General features: G+C 35.9%; 1 protein-coding gene across 1 annotated transcript; it reads right to left on the bottom strand.

The window, feature by feature from the left end:
- Window positions 1-8,499: 8,499 nt before the first annotated feature.
- On the bottom strand, window positions 8,500-10,023 carry LOC108222339 (peroxidase 5). The gene is made up of 2 exons (XM_017396257.2): window positions 9,721-10,023; window positions 8,500-9,446 (listed from the first exon to the last, which is right to left on the bottom strand). Exons 1-2 carry the CDS (start codon window positions 9,955-9,957, stop codon window positions 8,682-8,684), a joined length of 1,002 nt encoding a protein of 333 aa, XP_017251746.1. The 5' UTR covers window positions 9,958-10,023; the 3' UTR covers window positions 8,500-8,681.
- Window positions 10,024-12,161: the final 2,138 nt, after the last annotated feature.

The following is a 12,161-nucleotide window of genomic DNA, read 5'->3' as shown; positions in this document are numbered from 1 at the left end:
TCAGCAATGACTGCTATGTTTTTATAGTAAAAACAACGCGGGGAAAAATGGTTACGCTGAATTAGCTTAACTCATATTTAATCAGTGATTAGGTGGAGACGTGTGAAGTTGTAATAAAATGAAACCATGTCCGGCTTTGAAAGTGTCTGCTTAGATTGAGCAATATGCATAAACAATACTGCAACCAAATCCCTGTAGTCCATTTGCAATGTATATATATGAGGAATGTCTTTGTAAATTGTTCTTTGACTTTACCAGATCTGTGTGAGATGTTTTAAAGACCTTCCAGCTATCAACATCTCGACTCTATTTAGAGCGTGGTTGTCTGGCTGCTTAAAACCCCGGACTCGAAGTTATTTTCGACTTTAAGTTAAAAAAAATATTTGTAAATATAATAAGTCAAAACTGACTTAAAATTATAAATAAGCCAGAAACTGACTTATTTATAAGAAATTATTTAAAGTTTATCCAAACGAGTTCTTAGTTAGAAAGTTTCGTGGATGTGGCTTTTGTACAGCAAGAGAAGCTACACGGCTGCATGTATATTTTGTTGAGACATGATCATTTATTTTAAAACAAGTTGCTATAGCTAGTAAACGAGTATTGGTGACATTTCTAATAAAAAATTGTCTGACTTATTGAAGAAATAATAATAATTAAAGAGTGTGGATGCAAACACTTTGTCCTAAAGAGAATGAAGATAAATTCAAGCTTTTATTTGGATTAGAAATGTATATGTTTTTTCTTGATTTGCATCAGTTGTTAATTTTGACAGTGGTTAAGGTTGGTTCCTTGCAGGTGAGGAGATCTAATTGAACAAGTAAAGAGTAATAGTTGGTAATTTTATTTATTATTTGACCAGCTGGTGATTAGTGGTAACTAACACCAGATAAAGAATGGAGAACATTTTGTGCTTTGAAACAGTCTTTTTTTTCCCAGCTTGAATGATCGTTTAGCAGAAAGTGACTTGCACCAGTTCACATCTCCATTTGGTTATGTGATTTTTGTGTCCAAATCACCAAACCCAAGCTCACTACAAACTAGCAGCACATTTGATGGTAGCCATATTCACGTCCAGGTAACCATTGCTAAAAGAGATGATTAGTGATCCTGCAATTCCTACAGAACTGTAAACTGTAATTGTATCTGGGCAACACTTCTACGACTGTAACTTTCTTTGTTCTACTAAAATTTCATTACTGATATTATAATTTTTCTTGCTGATTAGTATTCAGAGTATAAACCGAATGAATAACGATATGTCCAACTCATTCTGCAGGTAGCTGTGATGATCGTGGTTGTGGATGGAACGGTTTTTTTCTAAATCATAAATCAAAATCACGGTTTGGTTGAATATTCGAATCGCAACCGCAGCGCGCTAGTGTAAAAATCATGTAAATTACATCATAAAAATGTGATACCCTTTGCACATTCCGTATGTTTAAGAACAGATATTTTTATTTGAAATTTAAAAAATTTAAATATACAATAATTATAATATTTGTTTTATAATGAAGATATATGACATTTATCATTTCAGAGCTACAACTACCGAAAAATATAAACAAAATTGTAAATACAATAATATGTACCGAGAGACATATTATAATTAATAATTATGCATAAAATTTATATATATGATAATTAAAATTTTTTTTTATAATGAGGTTATGTGATATTTATCGTTTCAGAGTTACAACTACTACAAAAGTGTGAATATAATAATAATAAGTAGTAAGAGACATATAATAATAATGTAATTATTTTATTAAAATTTGGTATAATAATAATACTACATTTATAGAATAATAATTAACTATATAAATATGTATATAATAAAAAAAAATTAGCATTACTAATATATTTATATATGTTATATTGTTATTACATGCGATGTGATGCAATTTGAACCGTACCAGAAATATTTCTAATTGCAATTTTAACGGCGCGGTTTGTGAAAAATCCAACCAGCAATCACAACTTCAACAAATTAAAAGAATGGACTAATCAGTGATTGTTTTCGTTTTATGTTTGTTTGACGCGGCTGTTTTTTAGATGCCGTATGACTTTTTATTATTGAATTGATTTTCTACTCAAAAAAGCAATCGCATTGTTAATATTAAAAAAATGTATTTTGTGATGCGGTGGAAACGGTTTATACCATATGGGCGGTTTTGTGATCATGCTGCTATCCAAGGCCGCTTGCTGCTCGAATAGTTTCGTTTTCCAGGCGATGGTTCAAGTACAAGTCAAGACAGTGGGAGTGGGAGCCTTCACCAAGTTAAGATTTATTTAAAACAGATTGTCTAGTTATATGTTTATGATAAATAGCTAGTGTTGGGAAAAAGAGTGTAAAACTGCTATCACACACTAGACTTCAATCAACAAGACTCACTGCAACTACACTCTACTTCCTCTTTGTGTGTAAAAATAGGATAATAGAATGATAAACAATCAAGAAGAAAAACGCAGCAGCTAATATGAAAAATAACAGCAGCAAAGAGACAAAGCAACACCAGATTTTTGACGTGGAAAACCTTCCAAGGTGAAAGGAAAAACCACGAGGTGACAGTAAACCACCCACACTAAAACTCTTCCACTATAAATAATGGGATACACAAGTTTCTCTCTAGATAATACTAGAGGTACATACAAATATCAATCTTCACGGAGATGTGGATTTCACTAGTAATACAGCAAAAACAAGTTCTTGATATTCTCACCAATTTAGAGCAGAGAGAATGCAAGATGAAACTCTGGTATTAGCTTCTTGTTGCTGCAGATACCCCTTTCTTCTTTCCAGAGAATACTAAAGAAACGTTTTGTCTCCCCCTTGTTTTTATTTCCTTTTTGCTCCCTACTTCTGGGACCTTCTGCTATACTAATTATATTATATGTTTTTTTTTTTCATTTTATTTGATAAACCAGTAGCCCACATAAGTGGACCTGGCCCAACAAATCTCCCCCTCCACTTTATGTGGGATATGCCTCGCTCATGCCTGCAATTTTTCTGCACGTAACAAGTTTTTCTCTTGCAAGAGCCTTTGTCATCATGTCTGACCCATTGTCGTCTGTATGAATCTTCTGAATGTGCAACAGCTTCATGTCTAAAACATCTCGAATCCAATGATATCTAACATCAATATGTTTAGTGCGATAGTGAAATGAAGAGTTCTTACTAAGATGTATGGCGCTTTGGCTGTCACAGTAGACAGTGAAATTCTTTTGATTCTGACCAATATCTTTCAAAAATTTCTTCATCCACAAGACCTCCTTGCAAGCTTCTGTAGTAGCAATGAATTCGGCTTCGGTTGTAGATAATGCAACACATCTTTGCAATCTGGACTGCCATGACACTGCTCCCCCTGCATAAGTAATTAGGTAACCTGAAGTAGACTTTCTGGAATCAAAATCACCGGCCATATCCGCATCAGTAAAACCATCTAGCACACATTCACCATTTCCATAGCAGAGGCACAATTTAGAAGTACCTCTGAGATACCTAAATATCCACTTCACTGCAGCCCAATGTTTTCTTCCGGGATTCGAAAGAAATCTACTAACAACTCCGACGGCATGAGCTAAATCAGGTCTGGTACAAACCATGGCATACATGAGGCTGCCTATTGCAGAGGCATAAGGAACTTTCTTCATCTCTTGTTTTTCTTTTTCGCTTGAAGGGCACTGCTCTTTACTCAACTTAAATTGACTTGCAAGCGGAGATACAACTGGTTTTGCATTGATCATGTTAAACCGCTCCAAAACTTTATTGATATACTTCTCTTGAGATAGCCAAAGTTTCTTGTTCTTCCTGTCACGTATGATCTGCATGCCAAGTATTTGTTTTGCAGGCCCTAAATCCTTCATAGCAAAGGTATTACTGAGATCTTTCTTTAATTTCTCAATCTTACTCACATCATGGCCAACTATTAACATATCATCTACGTATAACAGGAGAATAATGAAATCATCTTCTGAAAATCTTTTCACAAACACACAATGATCAGAGCTTGTCTTATAATATCCATGAGTCTTCATAAAAGAATCAAACTTTTTGTACCACTGTCGAGGCGCTTGTTTAAGACCGTACAAGCTTTTTCTTAGCCTGCAAACAAAATCTTCTTTTCCAGGAACTTTAAATCCTTCGGGTTGCTCCATATATATCTCCTCTTCTAAGTTGCCATGTAGAAAGGCGGTCTTCACGTCAAGTTGCTCAACTTCAAGATTTAGTTTTGCCGCTAATCCCAACACTACTCTAATGGACGACATCTTTACAACTGGTGAGAAAATATCTTCGAAGTCAACACCTTTTTTCTGACCAAACCCTTTCACAACAAGTCTCGCTTTGTACCTCATTTGCGCACTATTTTCATCGGTCTTCAACCTGTATACCCATTTATTTTTCAATGCTCTCTTACCCTTAGGTAGCTTGACTAAATCATAAGTGTGATTTTTGGTGCAAGGATCTCATTTCTTCTTCCATGGCTTTTATCCATTCATCTTTTTCCTCATGTGAAATAGCCTCATGGTAAGTTTCTGGTTCTCCCCCGTCCGTTATCATCACATACTCAGTTGGAGTATATCTTGTTGAGGGCTGTCTTGCTCTTGTAGATCTCCTCAATGGAACCTCTGTTTCTGTCCGATGTGTTTCTTGCTCTTCATTTCCAGCATGCTCATCATCCTCATTTGTCTGATCAAATTCAAACCTGCCACCATTATCTTGATGGTCTTCTTGACCATTCTCCATGCGATCATTATCTTCCATTTGATTGTTGTGGACTGTAGGAGGGGGAACTGGTGTCAAATCAATATATGAGCTAATAGAGGGTCTTGGTTTATCAATTTTCTCAACTTCACCAAACTGGTCTTCAAGAAATACCACATCCCTACTTCTAACAATTTTCTTGCCCACCGGATCCCACAATCTATATCCGAACTCTTCATGGCCATATCCCAAGAAAATACACAATTTTGCCTTGTCATCAAGCTTCGATCTTTCATCTTTCGGAATATGAACATATGCCTTGCACCCAAAGACTCTCAATTTATTATATGAAATATCTTTACCTGTCCATATTTTTTCAGGTACATCACCATTAAGTGGAACTGAAGGAGAAAGATTAATTAAATCAACAGCAGTTCTAACAGCCTCCCCCCAAAAAGATTTTGGTAGTTTAGAATGTGAAAGCATACACCGGACTCGTTCTTCAATCGTTCTATTCATTCTCTCCGCTACCCCATTCTGCTGGGGTGTTTTTACCACTGTTTTCTCAAGCCTGATGCCATGCATTTGACAATATTTTTCGAATGGACCCCTGTACTCTCCGCCGTTATCTGATCGGACACACTTCAATTTTCTACCTGTTTCTCGTTCAACATAAGGATGGAATTTTGTAAAGACCTCAAGCACCTGATCCTTAGATTTTAAATTGAACACCCAAACTTTCCGCGAATGATCGTCAATAAATGTTACAAAATAGAGAGAACCACCAAGAGATTTACTTTGCATACTACAAACATCAGTATGTATCAAATCAATCAAACCCGACCTTTTAGATGATGAATGAGTATTAAATGCAACTCTATGTGTTTTCCCAACTATGCAATGATCACAAGTTTTAAGAGAAGACATACTTTGTAATTGAGGCAAATATTTCTTTCTGGCCAGTGTTTGAAGTCCCTTTTCGCTGATATGACCGAGCCTCGCATGCCAAAGTTCAGCACTTACATCCTTCTGAATTGCATTTATATCAGCCTTGCAAAGTGTGGCTTGTGTCAAATAAAGCGTGTTCATTTTCTTTCCCTTGGCAACAACGAGTGAACCTTTAGTAAGCTTCCATGTACCTCCACCATAATAATTATAATATCCCTCATCATCAAGTTTACCAGTGGATATTAAATTAAGACGAATATCTGGAACATGTCTGACATCTTTGAGCACTAGCTTGTTACCAATGTTGGTTTCTAAGTGAATATCACCAATACCAACTACTTTGGACGAACCAGTATTTCCCATTCGCACTATTCCAAAATCACCACCGGTGTAAGTTGTGAAAAACTCAGCATGAGATGTAACATGATATGATGCACCGGAATCGATCACCCAATCTGTATCCTGGAAAGCAAGGTTGACATATGCATTATCAAAAACAATCTCTACATCACCATCGTTGGAAATTGTGTTTGCCTCAGTCTCATTCTTCTTGTTCTTCTGTTCTCTTTTTAAAATTCTGCACTCCTTAATCATGTGTCCTGGCTTGTTGCAGTGGTAGCAAGTCACATTTTTTCTTGATCTAGACTTGGATCTCCCCCTAGAATGATCCTTTTTGTTGTGATTGCGCCAATTTCTCGACTGACTTCTTCCTTGTCTTTCATCTTTCTGCATTAGAAGTGCCCCAGAAGAAGATTCACCTACTTCCTTTCTTCTCGCCTCTTCGTTTAACAAGCTATCTTTAACCAAATCCATGGTTAGTTTTCCATCAGGTGCAGAGTTGCTGATTGTCACCACTAATGTTTCCCAACTATCAGGCAGTGAGCTAAGTAGTAAAGAAGCTTGAACCTCGTCGTCAAGCTTTAATTCCAAGGCGACCAATTTATTGGCAATGCTCTGAAACTGAGTTGTGTGCTCCACCATGCTGTTTCCATCTCTGTACTTCAGATTAACAAGTCTTCTAATTAACGCAGTTTTGTTCCTTGCTGTTTTCTTCTCGAAGATACTCTCCAGCTTTTTCCATAGAATATGAGCTTTAGTTTCATCACAGACATTTTCAAATACACTAGCTTCAACCCATCTTCTAATAAATCCAACAGTTTTTCTATGCATAATTGTCCAATCTTCACTTGAAATATCATCAGGTCTTTGATCACCTAATGTAACCGGCTTATACAAGTCTTTGCAATAAAGCAAGTCTTCCATCATACGCTTCCACATTGAGTAATTTGTTGAATTCAATCTAATCATTCCATCAGACCCATCCATTTTTGACACACAAGAAACTAATTAATCTCTAGCAACCTCGCTCTGATACCACTTTGTTGGGAAAAAGAGTGTAAAACTGCTATCACACACTAGACTTCAATCAACAAGACTCACTGCAACTACACTCTACTTCCTCTTTGTGTGTAAAAATAGGATAATAGAATGATAAACAATCAAGAAGAAAAACGCAGCAGCTAATATGAAAAATAACAGCAGCAAAGAGACAAAGCAACACCAGATTTTTGACGTGGAAAACCTTCCAAGGTGAAAGGAAAAACCACGAGGTGACAGTAAACCACCCACACTAAAACTCTTCCACTATAAATAATGGGATACACAAGTTTCTCTCTAGATAATACTAGAGGTACATACAAATATCAATCTTCACGGAGATGTGGATTTCACTAGTAATACAACAAAAACAAGTTCTTGATATTCTCACCAATTTAGAGCAGAGAGAATGCAAGATGAAACTCTGGTATTAGCTTCTTGTTGCTGCAGATACCCCTTTCTTCTTTCCAGAGAATACTAAAGAAACGTTTTGTCTCCCCCTTGTTTTTATTTCCTTTTTGCTCCCTACTTCTGGGACCTTCTGCTATACTAATTATATTATATGTTTTTTTTTTTTTCATTTTATTTGATAAACCAGTAGCCCACATAAGTGGACCTGGCCCAACAGCTAGGAAAAGATTGATTTGCGGAAGTTGCTAACAATATTTACGAACATGCAATGAACCGAAACTGAATAGATAATCCAATCAAATTCATCCAATGCAATACTAAACATCATAATTAAGAAAATGAATTGCCACAGTTATTAGGTACATGAACATCGTTTAAACTCAAAGGATCAAGTAATGATTCAAACATCCAAGTACAGTAATCAGGGATTCCAAAAGCCATGCTGTGCATGTATAAATACCTTATTTCTGCTTCTTTCATTCATCACACGACCTTTTATAAACATTTTAAGTATATTATTGAGAAAGAAAATCAGTGTACAATGGAAAGGAAGAGCTGCTGTTCTGGAATGAGCCGCTGTGGGTCGACAAGGATGGTCACAACTCCAAAGAAAGAGCCAGTGGTGACCACGAAGACGCCAAAAGTTGAAGTTGTGAAGCCTGAAACACTCAAGAAAGCTGAAGAGTATCAGGTGAAACCTATCAAGGTTGAAAAACCAGAGACTGCTAATGCTACTAGCGTCAAGGAGGAATCTGTGCCTGTTAAGGTGAACGTGGGCTATGGAGGAGGCGCTTATTGCCGTTAAGCTTGCTGCATGATTTAGGCAATATTATTTACTATATCTTATGAAAAATATATTACATATACAGGTGCAGAGGAATTTTCATTTCACATAATGTATTGCTCCTGGAATAAATTTGTGATCTTAAGTTTCTAAACAAGTTTCCGTACAATCTTCTTCAAGCTTTTGTTCATTTCGTGTGTTTTTATATAATTGAATTCCAGTGGATCATGAAGTTAGCAACGGATACAGTTTCTCTAATACTTGAAGCAAGGGATAACCAAAATACACTTCTCAATATCATGCAAGTAGGTGCAATTGCACCGTTTTCACAAGGACCGTTACATTCACCAAAAAAATTTGATTCACAATTGCACAATTTTCGACGGAAATCATTACCAAAAATGTTAAACAAAAGAAAAATAATTATGAGACAGTAGGAGAATAATCACAAAAAAATTAGTTGACAGCAGAACAGATCTTCCTAATCTCCCCTTGTGTCCCTGTAAGGACTTCGATAGAGCCCATGCGCACCATTGCAGCAGCAAATTTAGCGTCCCAATTCGATCCAAACCTAGCATTGTTCCATGCATTCCTAGATGTCAAAGGGCTCGTTAACAATGTCTGATCAGAAGTCAATAAGCCTCTTCTGTTTCTCAGCCCCACATAATACTGATTGTCCAAGCGTCCGGGTGTCAGAGAATCAAGGCTCACAGTAGGATCTTGGGAGCTTGTTTGGGGACACTTGTTCTTCAGCAATGCAGCATATTTCGGGTCCATGGACGGGTCTTGGGGATGTGTCGCGTTAAAATTGTAGAGACGATTTGAAAATGAGCTACAATGTGAGACACCAATAGAGTGAGCGCCAGAGAGCGTGACCATTTCGTCTAATGACAACCCTTTCCGTGCAAAGTTGTCTACAAGTTGCTTGGCGTCAAATGAAGGTGGAGGGAGATTTTGTGTGACTTCGTCGAATAGTGAAACACGTCCATCACGACGGCCTGAAGGAACTGCATAATTGATGCCTCCCGCTTTAAAAACACTGTCGCGGGCAGCAAAAGCTAGTATATCTGAACATGACACTACGTTGGGACACATAGTTTCGAGCTTAGACTTGGCCTCATCAATTACTTCAAAACCTTTTAGACTCGGATTATTAGCTGGATGTGATTTCTCAGATGGTATTCCCGGTGTTGAATTCAATAGAACTGAACCATCACAACCCTGCAACAAAAAATTCAGAACGTCTATCAAATAAACGTAAAATCTAACTAAGAACCAAAAACCTCAGAGATTTTGTAACTTAACATGATCATAACAAGAAAAGCTTGTACAAGCTGGCTTGCCTTTTTTTTGCCAGAAATAAGACACTTCTTTCAGAAAAAAGTACGTAAATTTGTACCTTTTTGAGAATAGGTGACTTATTTCTGACAAAAAAATAAGATAAGTCAAACGGGACCAATTTAGAATGTGGATTTGAATGAGTTGTTACTCGTACCCTGACAAAGCAGTCATGGAAATGCAGCCGAATGAGGCCAGCAGCAATGCCTGGATTCTGCGACGCCGCTTTGTTCACCACATTTCTAACAATGACCTCTGCCGCCGGACAGCTTCCACTATAGTAACCAACCATAAGCTGCGACGAGGAATCTCCCATTGTGGATACAACACAAGAGAGAATCAAACAACAAAACCACACCACTTCCACAGACTCCGAGCTCTTGAAATTCATCATTTTCAATCAAAAAATCGCGCTCTTCTTCACGACTACTCTGTCTAAGTTAATAATATGAATGAAGTATCAGTAATGAGATCCTACGCTTTTATACTAAAAAAAAACGCGGGACAAAGTGGTTGCGGTGAATCAGCTTAATCATTTCAGCTTATTGACTGAAAGACGTGTGAAGTAGTGATAATAAAATTAAAGCAAGTCCGGCTATAATTGAGCAAAAATCATAAACAATACCATCAGAACAAAATCTATATGCTTTATCTGCATAACGTTCTGCGCATAAGTTATGTTTTATTCTATTTTTCATTGATGCTATATTGTTATTTGACTTGATAGCTATAGTGATTAGGTAGATGTTGCTTTTGTTGGTAAGAGAAGCTACATGTATACATCAAACTTCTGCGACTTGATTGATTCGGTTAGCATATAATAATGTTGTGGACATGATTATCTATTTTAATGCAAATTGTTGTCGATAGTAAAACCCAAAGCATAGTAGAACATCTTGTGTTATAAACTTATGCCAAGGTTTTGCACGCGTACAACTGTGTAAATCCAAAATCGGTGGATAATAATCTCTGATTTTCTGGAAAACTAACTGGAGCCCAAATGTCATAATCTGTTTAAGAAAGTTGTAATTTTTTAGCAGGATAACAGACTCCATGCAACTGTCGTTTTAGGAAGGAATTTATACCTAAAAGCTTTCCTGTTGGCTTTGCTGAAATCCTACTGGACACACAACATATAACAAACATGTGCGTTTCATTTGGTTTTATACGTTTCTTCTTCTTCCTCTACTGTCTCCAGTTGTTTCTTTATACAGTTGTCTAAGCAATTTCTTGTAATATTTGATCATCTAACCATATAAGAGTATACAATTATACAAGTAAAGTGCAGTGTCGTTAAATTTTCGATACATTTATTCCGCCTGATTACACTTCCGTGCCGACATTCTTATTCATGTACCTAAGGATTTTGGTTATGAAACCTGTTTATTATAGGTAAATTATCGATACTCTTTCCGTTACAAAATAATAACATTGTATTGTTTTATTTTTGACTTCGTCAAATTGATCAAATTTTTGACTTTTTTTAGAAAAAACTTATATATGATTAGAAAATATATTTGGTTCACTTTAAACTGTTTAATTAAAGGATATGCAATATACAACTTACATATAACAAAGCTTTGATATGTTCTGCAGTTCTACAACAAACAAATTACATTCATGTACAAAGCCTGTATAAAAGCTCCGAAACTTTCAACAACAGAGCATTGCAACTTGCAAGTACATGATCGTAAGTTCGTAACAGCAAAAACAAACTACAACTAACAAAGAGTTGACATTAATTCTTGACTAACTACATGAACACTTGGTCATGCGCAAAACACATGTAATTAGCTTATAAACATCTCCCAGCAACTTTAAGACAAAGGAGCTCTCTTATTCATTACACGTTCACTGCATACTTTTCATATAAGTTTGATCTATCTTTTCTTTTCTTTCTTTTTCTAGAATTATGAAAATTTTGTATTTTTTTAATTATTTGAGGTGGATTTGGGAGATGTCTCCCCTTGTTAGTCGTTTTAGATTTTTTCTTGAAATATCTATGTCTGCTGAATCAGGTCAACACAGTTACGTTAGGATTCAGTTTTTATCCCCATAATTGTTTGAAAATTATGTTTGAAGATGTATTTGTAATTAGTCATTTTTATCTTTTAATGTTAGAATATCTTCCCAATTTGAAGTATTATTTGATTAAAGGTTGAACCTCCTCTAAGAGAGAGGAAATAATTAACCTGAGACTTAAAGTAATTATAAAGAAATTATGATTATAGAAATTGAGCAAATTTGTCAAAAATAAGCAGTAACAAAATATTAAATTTTCCGATCACCAAATACTTACTCTCATGCCAGAGTTATTTACCAATAATCCTGATGATTTTCTCAGACTTGCAAATTATTAAAACCCTGCTAATTGTGTAAAGCCTTACACGATTGATCTCCAAATTATGTAATTTAACATTAGTTCAGGAACTAATGTAATACAACAAATCTAATGAGGTTCCCTAGATTTAAAAGATGCAATATAGACTTATGGTAAAAAGAATTCTACAAAATGGTGTAATTTTTTTTCCGTTCTAATTTACTAGTTGAGAAGCCGCGCGTTGCGGCGGCCTATATAAATTATATTAATAATTTAAT

The sequence above is a fragment of the Daucus carota genome, chromosome 5 (genome assembly GCF_001625215.2).
Source record: "Daucus carota subsp. sativus chromosome 5, DH1 v3.0, whole genome shotgun sequence".
Lineage (NCBI taxonomy): Eukaryota > Viridiplantae > Streptophyta > Magnoliopsida > Apiales > Apiaceae > Daucus > Daucus carota.
The sequence above is the reverse complement of the archived record's forward strand: the minus strand, read 5'-3'. Positions and strand labels throughout refer to the sequence as shown.

Excerpts from the sequence above, each read along its gene's own strand:
- LOC108222339 (XM_017396257.2), bottom strand. The coding sequence starts at position 9,957 with ATGATGAATTTCAAGAGCTCGGAGTCTGTGGAAGTGGTGTGGTTTTGT. Across the intron at positions 9,447-9,720 it reads TCCATGACTGCTTTGTCAGG|GGTTGTGATGGTTCAGTTCT; the intron begins GTACGAGTAACA and ends TTTTTGTTGCAG.